The sequence below is a fragment of the Chiroxiphia lanceolata genome, chromosome 9 (genome assembly GCF_009829145.1).
Source record: "Chiroxiphia lanceolata isolate bChiLan1 chromosome 9, bChiLan1.pri, whole genome shotgun sequence".
Classification (NCBI taxonomy): Eukaryota; Metazoa; Chordata; class Aves; order Passeriformes; family Pipridae; genus Chiroxiphia; species Chiroxiphia lanceolata.
In genome coordinates this window covers 5733279-5757724 of record NC_045645.1, presented here as the reverse complement: position 1 = coordinate 5757724, position 24446 = coordinate 5733279, and the positions used below count along the sequence as shown (strand labels likewise).

General features: G+C 42.1%; 1 protein-coding gene across 5 annotated transcripts; it reads left to right on the top strand.

The window, feature by feature from the left end:
* Positions 1 to 1438: 1438 nt before the first annotated feature.
* On the top strand, positions 1439 to 23973 carry MKNK1 (MAPK interacting serine/threonine kinase 1). Of its 5 annotated transcripts, XM_032696918.1 has the most exons (15): positions 1440 to 1491; positions 2279 to 2360; positions 4895 to 4999; positions 5256 to 5317; positions 8198 to 8296; positions 9132 to 9229; positions 10694 to 10773; positions 12209 to 12282; positions 14873 to 14977; positions 17940 to 17995; positions 18536 to 18631; positions 19573 to 19767; positions 20371 to 20535; positions 21157 to 21200; positions 22118 to 23973. In XM_032696918.1, the coding sequence occupies exons 5-15, from the start codon at positions 8200 to 8202 to the stop codon at positions 22344 to 22346; spliced, it is 1239 nt and encodes a 412-aa protein (XP_032552809.1). In that variant the 5' UTR covers positions 1440 to 1491; positions 2279 to 2360; positions 4895 to 4999; positions 5256 to 5317; positions 8198 to 8199; the 3' UTR covers positions 22347 to 23973. The 5 variants fall into 5 exon arrangements, with proteins under 5 accessions (XP_032552810.1, XP_032552809.1, XP_032552806.1 ...); XM_032696919.1 differs by lacking the exon at positions 5256 to 5317 and having other exon boundaries at positions 1439 to 1491; positions 21160 to 21200; XM_032696915.1 differs by lacking the exon at positions 5256 to 5317.
* The last annotated feature ends 473 nt before the right edge of the window (positions 23974 to 24446 follow it).

Here is a 24446-nt window from a genome sequence, read left to right as displayed (position 1 = left end):
ACAAACAAGGTAGGGAGTAGTCTCTCACAGGAGTTCTTCTTGGACTTGATTTTGATCTGCTCTTTTTTTCTTTTTAATACAAAGTATAAATTTACCAAGTTTACATATTTTCATTTATTCTACTAAAATGATCAGAGAACTGAAATGCCACCCAAACTGAGAATAACCTTATAAAATGTCAATCTGAGTTGATATGGAAAAGAGCTATTTCTTGCCATCTTCTGCACAAATGAATCCACCTTCCTGCTCAGCTTTATGGTGGGAAATACTACTGACAACTGCCTCTTCTTGAGCCTTTTTAACACCTGAGAAGTGGATCAGAGCTTCTCTTTGTAAAACTGAAAGAAGGGCTCATCTGCAAACTCCAAAGCAAGGTTTCTGCTATTAGTGAGCCCTTTTTCTCTTGGAGCTCGTGTGCAGAGCAGGTGTCTTGTGGGGAAGAGAACCTGATGTTTTTTCCAGACAGATATATTGGCAGGCAATAAAACCAACCTGAAAAGGGATAAACCTGGCAAAATTAAAAGCCTGATTCAGTAGTAATTATTTAAAAATATTTTTTAAAGCGTTCTAGTAGAATGTTTGTCTTTACCACGCTGCTTTTACACTGCTGCCCCTCTTATGTAGCTGTTTGGGCCAGGGGAGACCATATTTCTCTCTACAACTCCCTGAAAGGAGGTTGCAGCCAGGTGAGGGTTGGTCTCTTCTCCAAGCAACCAGTGGCAGGACAAAGGGACATAGTCTTAGGCTGCCCCGGGGCAGGTGTAGGTTGAAAATCAGGAGGAACTTCTTCACAGAAGGGCTGATTAGAATCATAGAATCATAGAATCAGCTGGGTTGGAAAGGACCTCTGAGATCATCAAGTCCAACCCGTGATCCACTACCACCACAGTTGCTAGACCATGGCACTAAGTGCCACGTCCAGCCTCATCTTAAAAACCTCCAGGAACGGAGAATCCACCACTTCCCTGGGCAGCCCATTCCAATGGCTGATTACCCTCTCTGCAAAGACACCAGAACGGGCTGGCCAGGGACGGGGTGGAGTCCAGGAGAGACTGGACTGGTTGGCACGGTGCCGTCGGTCGTAGGCTGGACTCGATGACCCCAAGAGGGCTTTTCCAACCAAACCGATGCTACGATTCCAAGAACGAGGAGACCCCAACCTGCCGGACCCGCCCCGCCCCCGGTGCCCCGCCCACCAACACCCTCGGTGCCCCGCCCACCAACACCCCCGGTGCCCCGCCCACAACACCCCCGGTGCCCCGCCCACCAACGCCCCCTCAGAGGAGGCGCTGCCCCGCCCCTCGCGCATGCGCAGAGCGAGCCGCGCGCCGGCCGCCGGCCGCGCTCCCGGGGCGAGCGGGGCGGGGAGGGTAGAGGGGGGCGGTGCCGCGCGCACGCGCGTTCCCGCCGCTCCCCGCGCGAGCACACGCGCGCTCCGGGCGGGGGCGAGCGGCGCCCCCCCCGCTGAGGGACCCGGCGGCCGCCGCGGAGGTGAGGGCAGGGCAGGGCAGGGCAGGGCAGGGCAGGGGTGGGAGGAGGGGGAGCGCTCTGTGCCCGCAGGAGCCGCCGGGCTCGCCCGGCCGTGCGGGGGGGTCAGCGCCAGGCTGCCGGGGCAGTGCCGGTGTAGGGGCGGCTGGAGGGCGGTGAAATACCTCAGCACCCCCCCGGCCGGCGGCTTCGGGTCTGAGGGCTCTCCCCGAGGGTTATTTAGTTATTCCCCGAAGGTTTGAACTGCGGCGTTTCGCACACGGTGCGTTTTTTAATAAAGAGCGGTGAGTCTGTGCGCTCCTGCGGCGGCTGCTCTGCGCTGGAGAGGGAGAAGAGCGGGCAGAGGTGAATGGACGCGCTCCTGGATGTGACCGCCCCGGGAAGTCTCTTACTTCGTGTGTTTTTCATTCTGTGATAAAACAGTGAGACGCGTGAGCCCCCGGGGAGCACGGAAAGTCTGCGTGGGGTGCAGTTTGCGGTGTGTGGTGGCCTGGCCGGGGTGACCTTCTGAGGCAGGAGGGACAGCCCTGCTGGGACAGCCCTGCTGGGACAGCCCTGGGGACAGCCCTGCTGGCATCAGCGGTGCCCGCGACAGCCAAAACCCCGCCACCGCCGGCACTTGTTTGTGAGGTGTCAGGTTTGCTTACAAATAAGCCACTGAGGTTGTTTGTTGTGATTTTTTTAAGCCTCCTTACCATACGCAATTTTATGTCTCTTAATGAGCTCAGAAAGATTGGTGTATATTCTGATAACTTTTTTGTTGTTGTTGTTGTTTTCCTACCCGAAACAGAGCTCCTCTTCATGCCTTCCAGGTGCTGGATGGAAGCAAGGCAAAACACACTTGCAGAGCTGAACCTCTTCTGTTGCTAAAGGTATTTGGTTTTGGTACTGGCAGCCTCCCAGGTAATTGATTTGGGTGCCTTGGACACTTGGAAGTTTCTTGACGGTGATCTTAAAGGTCTTTTCCAGCCAAAATGATTCTGTGATGTTATTTCACAGTATGAATGCTCTATCTGTAGTCCCTAATGCTTTCAAAAAGGTGTTTACAGCTGTGAGGAATTTTCTCTCACCTTTCAGTACCTTCCTGGTAACAAATGTTTTTAAAACACTGGTATGAATTTTATGTGACATCAAATGTGGCAATGCAGTGGAGTTTAATGACTATTAATTTTAGAGTTGAAAGTACAGAGGAAGGGAAAACAAAGAAAAATCAGTCTTGCTTTAAACTTCACAAACACTTTTAGTTAGATTAACTTCTCAAAACAAGGCTGCTTGCTAATATGGGTGTATCTTGTGTAGCTTTTTTCCCACTGACAAATGTGATTATCTGAGGGATCGTTTATGGGGTGTGGAGCAAGAGCAGGAAATGCTTATCTTGCATCTGTATGAAATTAAAAGTTGTCTTCTGAGAAGTTTTTCTCTTTGGTTTAGACCAGCAAGGAAGCTGTGTGGGGTTAGAGGAGCTAATTGAGAGACAGTCTTCTGAGAGTTATTGTTGTCAGACATAGAAGAGAGTAAGCAGCTTGCTGTTTAGTAAGTGGCCCTCAGAACTTAAACTGTGTATCTCCTGAATTTAAAAGTGCTCTAGGAGTTGGTGAAGGTTTAAGTACTTCAGTCAAACTACTATTGCAAGAAGTTTTCTCCATGTGTGATGGAGTTTAAAATAATTTTGCTGCCAAGTTCCTGCTGCACTGTGCTGGAAACTCTTGACTATGAACTGTCTGCCAGTGGTCAGTAGCATTAAATATTCTGTTTCACTCTACTGGCTGTGGAAGGAGGGAAGATGGTTTTTCGTGCAATAATCAGTTGTTATTCCATGTTGTTCCTGACAAGGCTCACCACTCATTTGTTTGATAGCTCTGTGAAATACACCCTGTTATATCCTCTCATCCATGTGGCTGTCTCGGAGGCGTGTTGTCCTTGAACAAGAAATTAAAAAGATCACAGGGTGGTTTTAAGCCACCTTCAGTTCTAACTTGTTACCCTTACTTGTCAACTCATAGCTGGGTCAGGACACTTCTGTTGTTTGCCCTTGCCTTTAAGTGGGGATGATAACAGCTCTTTCTGAATGATAGCTAATGATTTTAAAGAGAGGCATGTGTGCCTGGGGAAATATAGGCAGGCTTCAGGAGAAGATCTCACGTGCACAGCATGTGTGTTAAAATATGCTGTTTTCTCCTACAGGAGAGGGAAGGGAGTGCTGTGTGCTCTCCTCTCTGTTAATGTTCTCCCTGCTTCCCTGGTAGTAATCATGGAGAAGAATTTCAGGTGATCATTTTAAAATGTTGATGCTCCTGTATATTATTGAGAAAATGTTGGAATGGTTTTAAGTTCCTCTCTGTTCATGGAGAATCCAGATTAAATGAAACTAAAAGTTTTAATTTAGGTGGGATGACAAGGTGACTCTGATGGCTAAGGGTAAATTGTGGCAAAGTAGTGCAAAGGTGAAGTAAGGGTACTCACTTCTTACATTTGAAATCAATATACTCAATGCAATACACAATGAGTATAAAATAATCTGTCTCTTGATTTGACACACATCTGATTTGTCATAAAGAATTGGGAATTCTCCCTCTTCAAATTGTATCTCTCTTGATGTGTAACTTTTACAAGCACAATCACTATGTAGTTACTTAGTAAAGGTAGCTTAGGTTGTTCTGAGCTTCCTGCAACTGGCCAGTTTTTGTAGTAGGAGCACCTGCTGAGTGAGTTCTGTTTCATTATGAGCCACATCTACAGAAATCAAAGTGTTGGTGGAGAAGGGAGGGTCCAAGAACAATGTGAAACACTGAGTTGGGAGGAAAATTAGACTGAAGTCTATTTCCATTTTACTTCTTTGTCCAAAACTCTGGATGTCTGAAGCTTTAAACTTTTTTGAGTTCTGAGCAGGTATTTTTACATTTGAAATGTGAGGGTCATGTGTATGGAATCAAAGGGTTTGATTTCAGCTGTGGAAGATACTTTCTCGTGCTCCTAGTCTGTTGGACCCTGTTTGGATGCCTTTAAGACCAATTTCAAGATATGCTTTCACTTGATGCCTTTATGGCTGCAGTCATGGTGCTCTGCCTTGGCAGAGTGTTGGTCTGGGTTAGGGGTATGATAATTCTTGTCCATTAAGAGTAATTCTGTAACTTATACCTAAACTCGTTGTGGTTCTCCAATGGTATAACAACAGGAACTAGTGAACACAGTAAATCCCTTCACTGCTTTTGCAAGATAGTTGAAATTAGGGGAGTGCTGGAAATAACACTATACTTTAAAGTTGTAAGGTCTTTAATGCAGGGGTGTGCCCCTGCTGTGTGCTCATGTGAAGCCCAGCACAACAGGTCCTTGCTATGTCTTGAGACCTGAGCATATATAATGATGTTTATGTGATTTCTGAATGTGTGGTTGTGTTTCTTTTCAGGTGCAGAACGACCTGGCTCATGCAAGACTAAATTTTGAAGCAGGTGGTAATACCCAGACTCTGCTTAAACTGCTTTCTTCCACTGAATTCAGACACACAAGCAAGGTATCATCTTAATAGAAAGAGGCACCTGTACTGTGTTCTCCAAGTGCTTCCTGTACATGTGTGCTTGTTTTCCAAATGTACTTTTGCTTCCTTTGGGAAGCAGGTTAGAGTGAGAGGGGAGTTACATCTGGGTAGTGGATTTTGGCATGTGTGTATCTGGAGTGTTAGGAAGCAAGATGAAAGATGATTTGAGGGCTGGATGAAGGGAAACGTGTGGTAATTGTTCCTTTTCTTCTTCTCTTGGCTTTGTTTGCAGGTCTTCTTTCCAGGAAAAGGGAAAGGCAGTAACTGCCTTCCCACACAGGCTCTGAATAATGTGTATGTTAAATATTGCCTCAACAGTGAATTACAATGATGATAATAAAATTCAGGCCTTCAACAAAACTGCAGCTAAGACAGAAACTTGTTCCCTTTTTGCTTACAGTGTGGATTTTACTGGGTTGCATTACACTGTGAGCAATAATCCTAAACTGACTGGAGAAGAACAGATCAGCATTTGAACAGTTCCCTTTTTCTTCAGCTCTTGTCAGACTGCAAGTCAGCCAGTAGTTCTTGGAGAACAGTCTGATGGTTATGGTCAAGAGGGATGTAAGAAATGCTTTTTTATCAAAGATTTTGGTAGTTTGTTCTGAACACCAAGCAGTGTTCTTCTCCTACCTCCCTGCAACTCATCCACAGTGGATTGTAAAGTGGGTGGGCAAGTTGGTTTTGGTGGAAGCAGGTGTTCAGTGCTTGTAAAGTGACAACAGTTGGACATTCATCTTGGACCTCTCGTGCCCATGGGCCGTTTCCCACCAGAGCAGTTCATGCAGTCTCTGAGCTCTCTGTGTGGCAGGGTGAGCTGCTTCAGAGCCCACAGCATCCTTGTCACCAGAAACTCTTTGGTTATACAGTCACAGGAAAAAAAAAGGCATTTCTTTGAAAGCTTGAAAACTCTCTAAAGCGTTTGGCTGTGCTGAGGACATTTTCTTGTGCTACCAGCTGTTGCTTAAGTACTGGTTCATTATAATAAAATGAGTAATGAGAGGGAAGCTGTGATACCTTTAAAGGAAAAGCTGTGTTGACAGAAGTGAACTACACAATGATGTGAAGTAGCAGACCAGAACAATAAGAATGTAATGCAGCAAACATTTCATGCTTTAGTCAGATAGCAAATTTGGCCAAGACTGTAGGTTAAAACCATTAACTTTTCAGTAATTTGGTTTCTGTATACAAGAGTAGTGAACTTCCTGGTTTCAGGGAAGCAGTTCTCTGTAATTTAGGAATTGAGTCAGACTGAAGAGAATTGAAATAATGTAGTGAGCTATTATACAGCTGACTGTAAGTATCATAGCCAACTGGCAGAATGCAGGAGTCAGTTGTGAAAAAATATGACAGCTGTTCTAAGACACAGGATTCACATGCTGGTTTTTTGCTAATTTTTAGTCTGTTACAAGCTCTGAAACCGTGATACTTGAAATAGAATAGAACCTGTCAAGGTGTGACTTGGAGAAAGTCAGGTCATTAAAATGACTTGTTTGACACCTTGTGGAAATCCATCAGCTCCTTCAAGCAGAGCAGCCCTCTCTCTGAGCAGCTTCATGTGTCATTTCAATCCCAGTTCTGAATAACTTCTAAAGCAGGCTGAACTGAAAAAGAGGAGAGCTCTGTAATGCTAGCCTTCTTTTTGTGTTAAAATTTGAAACTGTATGTGTGTCAGTTTGAGTTAAAAAGAAGCTATTTCTTCAGAAGTTGGTAAAACGTGCTTTTATATTACTGTATTTAGGAAGTCACATATGACATCCATCATGATGATTTCTGAACACATTCTGCCTAAGACTTGAAAATGAGGGTTTACTATTGTCAAGGGGAAAGGACTTTCAAAATACGTTTGTCTTAAATTTTCAGGCATGCGAGTTCCAAGTGACACTCCCAGTAGCTGTTACTGACAGATATTGACAAGAAAAATGCAATGGAGTAAAGAAGAAGTATTTCATGGATTGGTAGATTGTTGTGTAATGTTTTCTGCCATGAAGCTTCTCCTGTGTTTTACTTAGAGCACTTTAGGAACAGTGAAAGGCAGAAAACCTGCTGTTCACAGTCTCTTAAAAGAGAATTGACAGAAGTGTTTTTGTCATTCTTGTTTTTAGGACTTGCTCTTCTTTCATTACCAGTGTTCTCGTAATTACACTGCTTCTACAGATTTAGTTTTTTCTGTAGTATGAGATCTTTAATACTGAATTCACTCAGAAATCCTCCTGGCTGTGAAATGTCTTAGCAGCACTTTGCTGCTGCCTTGAAGATTTAGAGCTGAGATTTTAAACTGTTAGGACCAACTTGGCAGGATGTGACTGGTGTGGTGAAGTGCTCATGTGAGAGTAGTGTGGAATCATTTAACCTTTCTGGAGATTGGTTAACTTTACAAAGGGTATGGCAATGTTTTTATTTAGCCCTTCAATAACAATAAGAGGGTGTTTGTTTGTTTTTTTTGCTTTATTATCTTCCATCAGTGAATTGTTACCTCTGACTCAGCTCTTGTAATATCTGCAGCTAGTAATGTAGGGGAAAAAAAATATCTAGATGCCATAAACACTGCTTGCTTTGGAGAGTAAATTATCCACTGATCTGTGGTTTAGAAATGCACATTATAGTTCTGTGAGAAATAGTTTTCTTTCTGGCCCTTTGGCAGCATGAGCTGACCTAGATTGCTCCTCTGACCTGTTAACTCCTGTGGTTGTGTTTTCTCTGTGTGGTTTGAAGCCTCCCCACACCTTCCTGCTGTTTTGAAGGCTCGTTTTCTTAAGCTGATTAGAAAAAAATGTATTTGTGAAAGCGTAAAATAACTCAGAGACCAGTGCCCTTGGGAGGGCTGCAAATCCTGTCTGGTATCAGGGCATGTGTTCTGTTGTGGGTAGCTCGTGGTGGTTGTTGATGAGATTATTCCTCTGTTTTGCCTTACTGTGCTGGGAGAGGAGGTTTCAGTATAGATGCATTGTTGTTTCCTCCTGTTTTTACATTAGTTCATCAAAACTCCCCAGAACTATTAATTAGCACCCAAATTGTCTTTTTAGGTTCCCTCTGATATTTAGAGGGGAGGTGTCAGCCTGTGATGAAGACAAGCAGAGAAACTTTTGGATAGATAAGAAAATAAACACACAAGAGCATGTGCTTTTTCTCCTAAAGTAATAGATTGTTAAAGTCACCTCTGTGTTCTGCCAGAGATGGTCAGCAGTCAGCCTGTCCCCATAGCAGACAGTGGGAAAAGGAGAAAGAAAAAAAGAACCAGAGCCACAGATCACGTCCCTGGGAAGTTTGAAGGTTGGTGGCAATTTATAAGCTTTGAACTGTAGTGGTCTGCTTCGCCTTTGCTATTTTTCCTCAGTTTTGTTAGCTAAACATTGCTTTTTGGCAAACATTATGAGCTGACACTTCTGTTTCTCCTTATCCCCCATGTTCTGGCTTTCAGTCTCTTTTTTTTTTTTTTCCCCCCTCTTAGTGGTGAAATCTGTTTTGATGTGGGTTTGGGTGGTTTTCTTAGTTGGGGTTCTTTTGCTTGTTTGCATGGGGTTTTATGGGTAGGAACAGTGCTGATGTCAAAATGATTGAATTGTTGGGAGCACAAATAATGTGATGCATTGTAAGTAAAATATAGTTCAGGTAGACAAAACTGATCAGTATAAAACTTCTTGCTGGGCAAGTAGCATTGTCAGGTACATTGCAAATAAAGCTGGCAGCAGCCCTCTAGGTTTAAATCTTAAATTCTTCTAGGTTTAAATGTCCAAATTTAAGTTGTACTTTAAACACTATCTCTGCAAATAGATTTTGTATGACAGGCATTCAAGGAATGAAATGTTTTCCACATGAAAAAAATTGTTTCCAAGTTTTACATAAAGACAGGGAAGTTGGCTGAGGTCCTAGCAATTGCTGAGATATTAAACATTTCTTGTATGAACAGACTTGCAGTTTTGATGCTGGAATGAAGTTTAATTGTAATTTTTCTGGAATTTGAAAGAGAGAAGTGAAAAATTAAGCATAGTTAGGACTGGCATACCTACTTTAATACTGCATAAATCTGAGGGATGGTTATCAGGTAAATAGCTTGTCTTGACATTGTTCCCTGAAATGTGTCCTTTCTGCTGGCTTTCTTTGGCAGACTTGTACAAGCTGACTGCTGAGCTGCTTGGTGAGGGAGCATATGCTAAAGTTCAGGGTGCTGTCAGCCTCCAAACTGGGAAGGAATATGCAGTGAAAGTAAGTATAGAGTAAAAGCAGCATCACTTCTGTCTGTAACATGTCTTCTCCCTCCTCGTATCTCAGTGAAAACCTGTAAGAGAGTGGGTAATAGCAAAACCTTTTAGGAAATTTTTAATGCTCAAAATGAGCCTGTTCTTATAACTGTTGAGATAACCTGTCATCTTAAGTGTTGTGCCTCCAGAGTGAACTGTTGTACAGCTGCAGACAGAAGTCACAAACAGTAAATCACTGTGTGATGTGTGATCTCAGGGCAAACTTTCCTTTTTCCTTTGGTTTTAGTCCTACCTTTATCTCTTCTTATGAAAGAAGAGAGTGAGTCATTGTACAGCATGGCCTACCAAACAATGCAAGCTTTTAGGTGCTGCTCTGAGTTTAGAGAGCATCAGTTACTGCCACTACTTCATGTGAAGCTGCCTCTTAATTTTAGATAGAGGTGAGTCTTCTGTAACATCATTATGTTAAGTGTTGGGGCTCACTTACAGATTTGTGGTTATCCTGAGTCCCCCATTTAATTACAAACACAAATAATAGCAATAGGGAAGCTTTATGTTCCATATTATTCAAAAGCCATAGGCACAAAATTTTAATTGCCTTTAAAAGTATAGTTCTATAGATGCTATAATTTTGTCTGTACTTCGTAAAATTGTTGAAGTTGCAAGTCTGAGGTAAACAAACCACTGCATTCTGAATTTGATGTGGTCAGATACCAAGTCCCATGAAGTATCAGTGAATGGTTGCCTGTTCTGCACCAGAGAAGTCAGGGTGTAAAAATAAGACACTGATACTGGATGCAGATGGTGGTGATACTTGTGGTAATGTCATGAGCTTTCAGTTTACGTAGCAATTATTCAGTCTTGGCCTCTGTGGAAAGCCCTTGTTCTTGTCCCCTTTCAGCCTGAGGACTGTGTGAAGGAGAAGGTGACTTCTGAAGGACTCTGAGATTGAATGTATGTTTTCTTTAATACATTTAGCTCTATTATTGGGTCTCCATAAAGTTTGCACTATGAACCAAACTCTCATTTTGTAGCGAATTTGGTACGTTTTGCTTAAATGCTAATAACGACAAATCTCTTCTTTTTTGGCTGTTCAGTGCCTGATGTGACTCAAATCTATTTTTATTAGAACTCAAAAGGATATCCTGTTCTGCACATTGCAGAGTTAAAATGATGCAAGAAAAAGCTTGTGGTAACTGGTCAGTGGCCGTGTAACATGTGAATTTAGTTCCTTTCTTCTCTTCCTGTCCTGATTTCTCTTGTCCTTCGGATGCCTTCCAGAGCTCTGCTGACTCTGCCCTGCTCTGTAAATAAACACCAGTTGAGAAATTAAACAAACAAAGGTGCACTGTTTATCTCTGTTGGGCATGCCTGAGATTCAAACCTTGGAGCAGTTACCTAATTCCAGAGCTACATGCATAGTTCCTGCAGTCATTTTTCAAATATGAGTTCTTAACTCTTTTCACAGATCATTGAAAAAAATGCTGGGCATAGTCGGAGTCGGGTTTTTCGTGAAATAGAAACGCTGTACCAGTGTCAGGGTAACAAGTAAGTGTAGTTTTGTCTTTGTTTATTTAAAGTATCTTAATTATTTTTTTCAAATTTTTAAGCCTCTTATGTGTGGCGTGGTTAGAACCTTTGCAGTGGTCTCCTTAAAAACGATTGAAATTTAGACTTGACCTATTCAAAATAAGAATTTTCCCTTCTTTTACCTGTGGAATTTAGGGCAACTATTTACAGATTAAAATTTATATAACTCAATTAGCAGCCAGGTCAGTGTAGCCTGGATGTTCTCAGTGATTAATGGCTTTTGTCCAAATGAGGAATTAACATTTTGACTCTCTCCCCTGCGATTTCACCATCAGCAAAAGCTGACCTGATAGCAGCTGCTTTTGAAAGGAGGTCTGGCCGTACCTTTCCCTAATGTGTGGCTCATCCTTCTCTCTGTGTCAACCTTTCTGCTTTTGCACTGGAACTCTTAGATCAGCCAAAAGCTAATTTGGCTCTCATTTTGATGTGTGCTGACTTCATGTAGCCACGGGATGAAGCAACTTTAAAGCTGCTACTCGTGTCTGAGGAGTGGGTAAAACTGTGCAGGCACTGGCAGCGTGCTCTGAGAGCTCTGGGATGAGTTTAAGCCAATTCTGAAGCTACTTTTAGATGTGACTGTTAATCTAGAATGTATACAACAGCTGTTACCTGTATTACAATTGTGGAGCTTAATTGAGTGTTTTTTAACAAATTCTAACATAACATGTAGAAATAATTTAAAACCAAACTTGTTTACCAAACTCATGGTTTTTCGTTGTGCTGTGGAGGAGCAGATTATGTCTGTTCTCTTGTGAGGTTAAGAGCGTATGGTTATCCACTACATAAGTGATGTAAAACTCCTGTAAAACACATGCAGAATTTGGGTTTTGTATGTACTGTTAAGTGTAGGAAATTCTGACTTACACGTTTGACATTCTCAAGGAAACATGGGATGTTTGTGCTGCAAAGACTTTACGTGAGCTGAACAGGAGTTAGTCTAAAAATGGCAACTAAGGTGCTGGATTTAATAACTTGTTGGCAGATGCCTGTCTCCTTTGAGCCCTGTGTGTTTTGCTTTGTGGTGTCCAGAGAGAAAGAATGCCAATTTAATTTTTATTTTTTTTATTACTGCCTTCGGCACAAATGCAATGTTTTAAATTATTAAATACAACCTATTACCAATTATCTTCCTGTCAACTGAGCGGCAGCAGAATCTCACAATCCTGTCTGATTTTGGTGTTTGGCCTGTTTCCCACACTTAAATTTCAATGTGAGTTGGAAATGTGGTTTTAATGCCATGGGCAACCAAAGCAACTTGTTTAACTAGAACTTTTATTTTTGATTACTTCTGGCACTTCCTAATTATCCATGCTGAAACTCTTTATTTCTGTGTGTACACTCACTGCTTGTTTCTTCTATTTCCCTTTTTTTTTTTGTTTCTTTTTTGTTCAAGGAACATTTTGGAGTTAATAGAATTTTTTGAAGATGACACAAGATACTACCTTGTCTTTGAGAAGCTGCGAGGAGGTACTGTGCCTTTGTTCACTGAATCATTTTAGTCCTGTTTGTCTCAGTGTTTTAGAGTAGCAAGTAGAGAGCTTTTTTTAAAATGCTTGAGAATTTGAACACAAGAAGTAGAGGAAATATTATACAAAGCTCAAAGTGTGGTTACTCTTGAATATTGATGGCTCTGGTCATGCATTTGCAGTCCCTTTCTGTAGTTAAGTGATGGAAATGTCAGCTCTGGTAAAGTGGAAGGTTTGAAATATAGTTAGTAGGTCACAGACCCTTCAGGCAAGGGGAGACACACAGTATGTCAGGTATTATGCATGATCCTTGTACAGCATTTATATACTCCAGTAGCATTTTCCCTGGATGTAGAATTGACTCTGTTTGCTGAAACTCATGGAGCACTGTTAGGAAAATCATCTTGCTCCTCCCTGGGGTTGCTGTAATTGTGCTTGTGGGTGTTTGAGGGCCCATCACCTGAGCAAGAGTGGTCACTGAGCTCCAGCACTTAACACTCACCTGGGGAATGAGAAACCTGCATCAAGCACTTCATGGGCTTTCTCACATTTGTCTGCATTGAGTATAATTACAGTACCCACTAATTGCATGGCTGTGCAAGGCCATGAGTTAAGCATGGCCAACCCTTCAAAGAAAAACGGAGCTTCTAAAGGAGTGCAGTTCTGTCCTGAGAACATCATCTATTGTCTCTGGTCAAGAAAGTTTTCAGTAGCAAACTGTGCAAGAAGTACAAATTCTTTCTGCATAGATGGAGAACTGTTTTTAAAAGAGTAAGACTGGTGTTACTTACGGTGTTAGAGCATAATTTGGGCTTTTCATTTTCAACTTTGCCTTCCTGTAGCTTTGGTAACCGAAGGAGCTCTGCTCCACTTTTATCTGTGTTCAGTTCTCTATGATATGCAGAATCCCTTTAATATCTTTGTCTGACAGCGTTTTATAATTGAAAGAGTTAAAATCCAGCTGATTATACTGAACTTGCATGACTTTAAAGTGTTTCCCCCCCTTTTTTCCCCTCTAAAATGTGTTTTGGGAGGTGCTATATAATGCTTTCTCTGAATGCTGGAGAGGTGGGAACAACTGTGGCAGGAGTGCCCTGCTATTCTTTCTTTGTGAGAATTCTCTATGTGGGCTGAATATAAAATCAGTAGAATATGTTTCCATTGATATTGATATAATTCTTATCTGAGAGAGTTTGGACATCAGGTCTATTCACAAAGGTAATTTGAAATAAACCTGCTGAGTGAAATGAGCACTTCAGGTGGCTCAGGATTGTTTCCTGCAAAGTGTGGGGTCTTTTCCACAGGGATGGAAACATTGAAAAACTGTTACTGCTTTCTAAAGGTTCAAAGAACAACTGTACCAGAAAAACCCTTTGAAGTCTGTACTTTAAGAAATCTTCAGCAAAAAAGAAAGTGGGGTTTTTTTGGCAAGGGAAACTTTTTATATTTGAAATCTAATAACCAGATGTAAAGGGACCTTCCTCCACCCATCTGACACAGCAGTCAGGAAGGAGTCTTTTGTCCATCTCTCTTCTTTTTGACTGTCTTTCCTTTCCCTCTCTGAATCCTTGGTGTGGAGGAGTGGCAGAAGCATTGATGTTATAAGAACAGGAATTACCCAATGGAATATTTCCTTCCACATCTAGAACCCAAGAATAAAAATGAAATCACCTGAGAGAGAAAAAGTTTCATGTACTGGGGCTAATAATAAGTGGCAGTTACTTCTTGAATTTCTCTGCCTGATTGCTTTTACAAAATACCTGTCTCAGTAAGAAAATGAAAGGCAGTAGTAAGGCTATTTAGGGGTCTTGGATCTCTGTGGACTACACATAATCAGTTTTTTAAAGACATTTTTAATCTTTTGAGAAGATTGAATGAATTCACTTAAGGCAGATAAGGAATCAAACCTCCCTTTATTCTTTGTTAAAGAGACACCAGTGGGGCTCTACCTGCAAGCTACCAGCCCTTCACTATGTTCCAATTAGAGATGTCCTTTGTCAGATTTCATATCCTTGGGCAAATTTTCCTTTAAGTCAGTGTGTGAGCCTTGCCTTGATGTCAGTGGGAAATTTAATGTGCATTTAAAGGTTGAATCTCTTTTTAGTTTGATGGTGTTGAGGCACAAAATGTGTGTGCTTGACTTTCAGGGCAGGGTTCCAATGGTGACAAAATGAGGAGAGTTTGACTGAGCATGGCCCCCCGTGACCTGGGGTAGGTTGGGTTTTGCTGAAGTGCTCATGTACCCCCTTAGCTGATGTTTGAGTTTTACTAGGACTGTTGGCAAGTCTTTACTGTCCCAGGGTGTGGAAAACAGACCAGTCATGTGCTGGGGCAGTAAAAACTGATTGCCTCTCATGCTGTGCTTCCACTAGAGAGCCACACTGTTTCAAAATTGTGTTCTAGCACACTTAAGTGTTGAAGCTGCTCAGTTGGACCTTTTTCTTCTTAGTCATTCCCCTGCTGGGTCCTCAGAAGTTGCCTGCTGTGAAAGGCTGTTACAAAATATGAGAAATGAGGTTATGGGTTTGTGATACTTGGAACTAGTTCAGGGCTCATGCTGAGGTTTTCCCTTTCACCTGTTGCTCTGACAGGTTCAATCCTGGCCCATATACAGAAGAGGAAGCACTTCAACGAGCGAGAAGCCAGCAAAGTGGTGAGAGACATTGCCTCTGCTCTGGATTTTCTTCATACAAAAGGTAAGAGGAGGCTGCCTCCATCCTTACTAGTTGGTATTGTACACCTGGGTTATGAAGCACATTTATCTGTCAGTAGTCAACCTTTGCTAGCCATTACAGCAATGCCAGATGACATAAGCTGTTTTACTCTATAATATTATTTTCATAATGTGGTATTTTAAGTAATTGCCTGTGTTAGGATGGTATAGGCTTTTCAAAAAGAAAAGTTAAATCAGCATCCAGGGAGAATTAATATTGGGGTTGAGTCTGTTTGCCTGTTCTTGTTACCTAAGCCACCATGTAAAGGTTATTCAAAAGGGAGCTAATGTTCTTTTTAATTTCCTCCTCTTTCAGGTCTACAGAGATACTTTGTTGTATTTATTCAGAACTTCTGCTGGTTACAAGACCCATTTGTTTATAGTAACTTTTGGTCTCCACGTTTAGACCCCCCACTGTTAAATTGAGAGACCTACAGTGAACCATAGTCCTTGTTTGAAACTGTCCTCATTTCGTTTGAAATTTGCTTAGATTTAAAAGCAATTCTGTTTGTAGAAGGTTTTTTCATGTTAAAGTGTTTTCCTCCTGCTTTTTCTACTTGAGAGTACTTTTGTTTCATTTCAAAATTCCTGTGTGTTATGGTCATCCCAGAGTATATGTTCGTGTTCGGTGTGATGGATCCCTTTGAAGCCTTTCCTGTGTCGTGATTATTTGACCTTGCAGCTTCAGTTAATGTCACAGTGACTCCCTCTGAGTAGAATGGCATGTAGTTGGAGGCTGTGTTTATTGACTGTTTGTTTTGATACATTTTTTCTCCTCCTGTATTTTGCCATTCTGATTAGACAGGTAGATCTCAGCAGATCTGCATTTGCTGCCTAAGTTATTTAATACTGGCCCCAGTTCCATGAATGTTCAGTTGCAGTCTGTGCTTGTACATCACAGGGCTGCTTATGTGCTAAGTTGGAATCACAGCACTGGTACCTCAGCAGGCTGAACCCTTTTAGAAGAAAAGTGTAGCAATGCATAGGGAATAAAGTGTTAAACCTGAGAAATACGGATCTTGTCACATGTTGTGACTGTTAGGAGAAGTTAGTTTGAATGTGAAATCAACCTTAGTTTGGACTAAGATTTTGGTAATCTTCATAGCCTGTCTATGTGATAACTCAACTTTAAACCTTCAGAGAAGGTACTCTTTGAATACCTCTGTTTAGCAGATTTTGACTTTGAGATATGGGGCAGATAAGGAACATCAAACTTAGGCTGAACCTATAGAGAAATTCTTATTTGATGTGTTAGGGTTTCTTAACAGCTGAAAGTCCAGGTACCCTGTTCAAGGCAGTTTAACATTGACTCAACTAATACCTTTCTGTAGTTCTCTCTCAGGTTTTAGTTTTAATTCCCCTTTCCCCAAACAAGACGAGAGTGATTCATTACAATGGCTGTAGAGCAGCAATCTGCTTTCTTGTTGTTTGCTGTGAAGTGGGGCAGAGGGGACATGGCTTGCAGAATGGGCTTCAGCAACATCCCCTTTCATTTTGTTGTTCTCGTTATGGTTCTTCCGTGTGACATTAAAATAATTAGTAAGTAGCACACAGAACACTGAAGTAAACAGGAAATTAAAGCAGTTTTATTGCACAGCTTAATGGTGAAGTGCTACAGCTAAATGCTTTAAAAAAAAAAAAAATTGAGTGAGGACAACTAATTCTTTTGCCAGGGGTAGTTTAAAACTCAGCTGGATGATAATGCTGCCTTACACCCACTTGGGACGTGTGTGCTTTATTGCTAATAATCCGCTGGAGGAGTGTTTGAAGGCAGTTGTTTTCTCGGCGCTGCGTGCGACAGCGAAATAAAATGTTACATAATCGGACATTTGAATTCGCACAATGATACAAAAAGATGTTTCTGGCAAGCCAAGCCGACTGTTGGGGAGTTCTGTCAGCCTTGTTGCTGTAAATGTCAGCACAGGCCATCTTGATGGATTCATTGTGCCGGAGCAACGCGAGCTGCGTCATTAGGAACGCTCCGATTCCTTTAGATCAGGGCTGTGCTGTTATGTTTGAAGGCACGTCTTATGGACTGTGCTGAAGAAAAGACATTAAGAACTCCCTTACCTAGAGTTTGATGGGATTTTCTTTCTCGTACTCTGAAGTAGTATGAGGTGTGCTTGGAGTGTAATTTTTTAAATCAAGGCTGGAGTGCAGTTAAATTACAGCCAAGTTGCTCATTTGATTTGATTTTTTTGCCTCTCATTTTCTACCTTCCAGTTAAATGGAGAACTACCAGAAATTGTGTGTTTAGGCATTTGAAGAACTGCTTTGACAACACAGAACCACCTTTGCATGTGAATTACACGGATAACTTTGTGCTTCCCTGTTAGGTTTGCCTATTCTGATAGCAGATGAGTGAAGAGGCCCTTTGGTTGTTTGCTTTTAGCTTTTCTTCTTCATCTTCAACTGAACCTTTAATTTTTTTTCTGCTTCAGCAGTGAGTGTGTACATCAAAGGGATTATTTTCATCTGGGAACTCAGGGGTTTTTTTGTGGGGCAAAATGTCTCACATATTGTCTGTGCTGCTAGGAGTTCAGCAAACCACCAGTTGATCCATCTGGAAAGAAGGATTTTAATATAAAAGGCACAAAAATCTTTTGATTAAACTGTGTAAACAAGTAAACTTTCCTACAGGTTAGTCACTTTAATAATCTGGTTTTAATTAACATAATTAATTTGGGTTAAGCCAAGGAGTTCCAGTATTAGCAGGTTCTTATTTCCTTGACAGACTCTCATGTGCAGCTAAGGATGATAAAGGTATAGCAGGATACAACAGTGACTTTTAACAGATACAATTAAATTATTATATTTAAGAGGGCAGGTGTGTGTAGCATGCTCAGACCTAGAATACTTCCCAGGCCACCTTCTAATAAAGAGAAGTTGTGAGAAATAAAGCAGCAGAGTATCCTTTCTGATATATATTTGTACTCTCTGTTTAGGTATTGCTCACAGGGACCTGAAGCCTGAAAACATCCTGTGTGAATCTCCAGAAAAGGTGCTGCTCTGGTCTCTTCACCTTCTGCTCTATTTTTTTAACTTGGTTTCCAAAAAAAGTCCTTGTGTCTTTTCTCTTCTTGAAAACTTTCAAACTCATTATTGAACGTCAACTAAATGTAACAGAACTGAAGCTTAAAAGAGACTAAATTCTTCTTTGAGCTGTGAAAATGTCAACATCTGGCTGAGAGATAAAAAGCCAACTGGCCTTAGAGGGGTCATGGCAATTACAGCCTATCACCTCATCTGTTCTGAGCCACTGCCCACATGGACAAGCAACATTTACAGGGCAGCTGGTCACATTATGTGACCAGTTCCCAAAGTGCCCTGGTGTGTACTGACACTTGCCTAATCAAATAAAAAAATTATGCAGCAGGATCAGATGCTGGCAGTGTGGGCAGAGGAGGTGAATGGAATGAGTGGGTTTCATTAGGTACTTGTGTTCTGTCCTAGGATCTTCCACTTTCTACATGGGATATTCATATATATTGCATTAATCCCAGTCTTCCTGACCTCTTATTGTTTTGTCTTTTGTTTTTAGATATCACCAGTAAAAATATGTGACTTTGATCTTGGTAGTGGGGTGAAGCTGAACAGTGCATGTACTCCAATAACTACTCCCGAATTGACAACGCCGGTGAGAGACCTGCTGTGGCTTTGTGCTTTTTTGGTTTTGTTCTACAATAAACCAATTTTTCTTACCTCCAGAGGAGAGCTTCCAAAGGGCTTACTGCCACTACACCCAGTGGTAGATAGTTCATTTCATGTGAGTGTGTATGTGTGATAAATACTGTCTTGCTCTCCCAGTCATAGCACAGGAGCTCACCTTATTAGTTCTCCTGTTGGTCAACAAGGGACATGTTTGTCCTACTCATCCCTTACACAATCAAATGAGGAAGCTTTCCATGCACACTTTTTGTGTGCTTATGGACAGAGTTTGAACCCTAGTTTTGTGTTCATTTCCCCATATTTGGGTTCTGTATCTAAGACCCCTGAGCTAAGGGGAATGCAAGCTCTATAATCAGTGTGTGCCTTTATAATACACTTTAGTTTGAAAAACTACAGTCCTGTGCTTTTGCCATTACTGGGAAAGAAAAATCTGACAGTGTTCAGGAGTCTTACAGAAATCACTACCCGTGATACAGTTGTTTACTTTCTGAAAATTCTGATAATTAATGGAGAAGATCTGAAAACCTGAAAGATGTAAATTAATATTTTGACCTTGTATTTGGGGATCCTAGTCATATGGAACAGCCAATGATGCTGCTAAAGAACAGTAGGAACTCCTTTGCCTTCTGTTAGGTCTCTGTACTCCTTTACCCCTGAAATGGGTTAATTTTTTCCCATGCTCACAAAATGTTTCAAAGCTCTTGGCAACTCCTTAGCAGGAATGCATCAGCTGGGACTTGGCTTAACAAAATCAGACCAGAAGTGAAAGGCAGCAGTAAACTTCAGTAGTCTCTGATGCCTGATTCTGCTTTTAGAACAGTCCAGTTGGAATAAAGAGAGAATGATAAACCTGAGTCTTGTTTTGATGTGACCCTGCCTTTGAGAAGTTGCTTGAATTCGGTTTCCTAGTGTGGGTCTGCAGAGTACATGGCACCTGAAGTGGTGGAAGTGTTCATGGAGGAGGCCACGTTCTATGATAAGCGGTGTGATCTGTGGAGCCTGGGAGTGATCCTGTACATCATGCTCAGTGGTTACCCCCCTTTTGTGGGCAACTGCGGCACAGACTGTGGCTGGGACAGAGGAGAAGTCTGCAGAGTTTGCCAGGTGAAATGTGCATGTCCTGGGCATGTGGGGAGAGCAGAGTTTGCCTGTGAGCTTAGGGTGTAAGACTTGCTATAATGGCAGCAAGTGGAGAGCTGTGTCTGTGACCCAGGCAGTTATGTGGGGCATGATCTGTCACTGAGAAGTGAGGGTGGTAATACAGAAGCTGAGGAATGTCATTTTCCAAAGTAAAGTCGGGCAACTGCCTCTCTTTCCTCCTGTTGTGAGATCTCAGAGCTTCTCCTCATCCTCTCCCCCACCCTGCAATCCTCCTGTGTTCTATAATCCTTGATTTGATTTATGGTAGTCACGGGAATTCCTAAGATGAAGGTTGAGCCCCAGGAGAGTCAGTGTGCAGGGCCTGAACTCATTCTTTCTAAAACCTGAGTACTTCAGTTGCCCTCTTATGAGGGGGATCAGGAGGGGTGAGGTGTTTTCAGCAGACATTGTGTTGTGTCCATCTTAGGATGCACTGAATCATTGTGGAGCTGCCTGTCGCTCTCCATTGCCTCCATAAGGAGACTGGATGGTTTCAGTTTGCACCCTCCATCTGAGGAGTCTTCTGGTTACATTGTATTTCAATTAAAAAAATTTTTCTATCACTAGAACAAGCTTTTTGAGAGCATCCAGGAAGGCAAGTATGAATTTCCTGACAAGGACTGGTCGCATATATCCTCTGAGGCCAAAGATCTCATCTCAAAGCTGCTGGTTTGTGACGCCAAAGAACGACTTAGTGCTGCTCAAGTTTTGCAACATTCATGGGTTCAAGGAGTACGTATTCCCCTTTATCTTATATTAAGTGTTATTCTTCTTGCAAAGTGACAAACAAGCTGTTCTCTGTCTCTGAACTTCTAATAGATCCATTGTGTGTTTTAGTGCTTGTATCTTGATTAATTAAATGATACACAGCGGCTTTATTCTCTCCGTGTGGTAAATATTCGGTTGAATCTGTCAACCTTTAAGTGTTTGGTTTGGGTTTTCTTAATTATTGCTTTGTGCATTTTAAATGGATTTCTTGTGAATACCAAGCTCTGCAGTACACAGATTATTGTGTTACTCTTTAATACAGAAATGCAGAATGCTGGTAGATACAGTTTTAAAAGAACAGCAGTGTCCTCTTTTCCTTCAGTTTCCTGTTCAGGAAAGAAGGACTAGACCCTCTGGAGGGCTTCAAAGCTGTAGTCTTATACCTGCAAGCGGTGAAATCATCTTGTGAGGAGAGACAGATTATGAAATATATTTTTTAAACAAACAGGGATTTGTAAGCCCACAGTGAATTAATTTGTGTGCAATATCTGTTAGTTTTAAAGATTTGGGGGAGTTACCTGATTTGTCACTCTCCTGAGAAAGCTTTCTAATATGTAAGTAACTTTTCTTAACTGCTTCTTCTAGCAGGCTCCTGAAAGGGGATTACCTACCCCTCAAGTTCTTCAAAGGTGAGATTCATTTTCTGTAAACTTGGTCAGGAATAATTACTGAAAGAATGGATGAGGGCTAGGAGTTGACAAATCAGGGGTTAACATCCCTGACTGAGAATGGAACTTCCCAAATGTGCAGCAGTGATTTTGTTCAGAACATCAGAAATATTGAAGCTCGGAATTTTCTTTATGATCTAATCTTGCTTGTTTGTGGGGAAAGCATTAGAGGGGATTCCTGCAGTGCAGTGTGAATCTTAGACAGGAAATAATGATGGTTTTGGCAATTTGCTGCCCAGGAGGGGGAGAAAAAGGCATAAAGGCGTGTGTTATCCAAAGAGACTTTCTGATGGGTGAATAACCATCATAAACAGACCCAGATCCGACTTTCGTTGTGCTTGGTGGTAATCACAGTATCCATGTAACTGTGAGCAGGACAAGCCTCATTTGAAGTGATTTGATGGCAGATTCTGTTTGCCAGGGAGCCTCAGTCACACATCTCTATTTCAATGTCTGCCATTTGTGATTCTAGGTGGTTCTTCCCATCAGAAATGTATTTCCTCAAGCCACAGGTGTAGTTGTAGTGGTCCTGCAGTCCTCTGAAGAACGACAGCAGTATTGCCCCATAAGTCCATCCTTGGATAACACGTAGAAATTAACCACAACATCTCAGATGGCTTCCTGGGTTTACATTGGAAGTCCTTGGCAGAAGGAGGACTAGAACTGTGGCTGTTGCCAAAACCCCAGAGCGTTTGTTTCGTGTTGCTGTTCCTCTCAGTGAGGATAGATGCAAATATTAAGTGGTCATTTTGCCTGCTGTGTTCCACGTTTCCATAGGAGAAACAAACCTGCCGGGAAACGGCTGTTCTGGTGTGAGAGTAACCAGGTGAAGTGACTTGGCTCTGTGTTGTAACTGCTTCCTCCTTTTCCCTTGGCAGGAACAGCAGCACAAAAGACCTGACCCTCTTTGCTGCAGAGGCCATAGCCCTGAACCGCCAGCTGTCTCAGCACGAGAGCGAGCTCAGCGCGGAGCAGGACGGCGTTGCCCACGCCGTGTGCTCCATGAAACTCTCCCCTCCCTCCAAGTCCCGCCTCGCCAAGCGCAGGGCGATGGCACACGCCACCAAAACCAGTGACTTCCAGCCAGTTCCTCATAAAGCCTTCTAAACTCCTCTCCTGCTGCAGATGGCAAGATCAGTCTGTGTTCTTATTTGGATTTTCAGCACCGGTAAAAGCTTCTCCGCTCCCGACACTTTGATTAGAAGCTCGCTCTTGTGATGTGACTTGTAACTTTAAGGGGACAGCTTTTTATGGGAATGTTTTTTGCCTGTCAGATTTAGTGCATTAAGATAATTTAACTGATCTTTTTAAACTGCAGAAGATGGGTTTGCTGCTGTATTATCTGAGGTGATAAATCACTAAGTTTTCCTCATTTTCTTCTTAGAAGAGCACACTTTAAAATGCAAACTTGAAAACATCAGGAAATAAAATGCTTTGCCCAGCAGAGCATCAACCCTCTCCCTGCCAATGGCTGCTCTCCTTGATGGCACATCCTGAAGGTGCTGCTGTTCCTGTCAGCAGCAGGGACTGTTTTCAACCAACAGTGCCCCTCTCTCTTTCTGTAGACTCAGGAAACGAAGGTGGTGACCGGGTGGATCTCTGTCTGCATTACCTTCACTGGGCTTAAATTGAATGAGGATGATACTGTAAAGATGCAAGGATTGCTCAGGCTTCTAGAGATGAAGAAGGCCGGGTAGTTTTTTATGTTGTTGATAGATTGTCTGTCAGCATGTGGAGTGAAAACTGGGAGGGGTGGGGTTTTTATCTGACATCTCTTTGCTCTTAACTAAAATGTGCTCCATATAATCTCTTTTTTCATTTTCTGGGGTTTGATGTTCGTTATGTCCCCGTCAAACAGTTACATTCTTAATTCTGATAACCACGGTATAACAGACTGTTTATGTAACAGTTTACATTTACTATTAGGTGGGTTTTTTAATATTCATTTGGGGTTTTATTATATTAAGGCTATCCTAAGTTATACTTTCCTTTCTGTAAACTTGTATTTCTCAGTGACCTTTTATGTGTCCTGCCTGGGCTTCCTAACGTGAATGGACAGAACTCAGTGAATTTTGGTGTGTGAATAATTTAGAAATGCCAAATGCAGTGGTACATCTGTACAAAAACGTTGCTGCAGCCGTTGCGTTCTGCCTCCTGCAGTGCTCTCAGGCTGGGTGTCTGGATTTGTGCTCCCAGTTTTAGGACTGTGGTGCACTGGAAGTCAGGAACAATTTGGAAGGGTTCTGGCTGAAAAGCTGAAGATATTGAGTGACCAAGGGGAGGCGTCCATGGAGAAGGACGTGGATGTTGAGCACTTTCTAAAACATAAGCTGTGAAAATTGGGCCACTAAGATGCCCGACATGATGCACCTTAACTTGCCAGCCCTTTCTGAAACCCTTTGCCAGGGCTTTGTGTGCAGAGAGGTGAGGAGGAGGCTCCCAGGTGCCGGCACAAACCCCCCCCACAAGCAGAATGAGAAGGAATAAAGTAGCAGATGCAACAAGCACTTGGAAATTGAAAGGTCAAAGCTGAATGTCTTTGCATGGCCTATTCAGAGTGGTTTTACATTATCTTTTATCAGTGTGCATATGGCTATTTTTATACAACAGGCTGTATTTTGTGACTAATATTAACGTTGTTATTTAAAAGTTTTTATACGTTGTGCCAGTCGAAAAATTATGAAATGTATTTTGCTTTTTTTATTAAAATGCTCTAAGTTATGTGTTTAACACATTTGGCAGTTTTGTGTGGGTTTTTTCCTCTTAATTTTTGGTTCCACAGAAAAAGAGAGAATTATTTCTCTGTGTGACGTTGGATTTAAGACAATTTAAGTCTCTGAAGACTAATCATACCTCCCTCTTCTATTGGTTTGTCAGTCTCTGGTCTCCAATGGTAAAATGAAGCTGTGACTACATGGAGGGGGTTGAAAGGGAACCTGTGATCCTTTTACCTTCAAAAGAGATGAACTAACTGAGTTCAGGAACTTATCTGCACTGTTACATTTCATGTTCTTCCCTTTGATTTCTGCATGGAGCAAAAATCCTGAAACTTGGCCAGGAGCAGTGGTACGATGCAAAGTACTGTTGGATGGAGGCCTGGAGCCTTTGAGACTGCAGAAGTCTCAGCAGCACCTTTAGCATGGAAATGGGAAAAAGGGACTGCTTGCCCAGGGATGTCAGTGTCTCGTGGGTTTATTCAAGCATTGG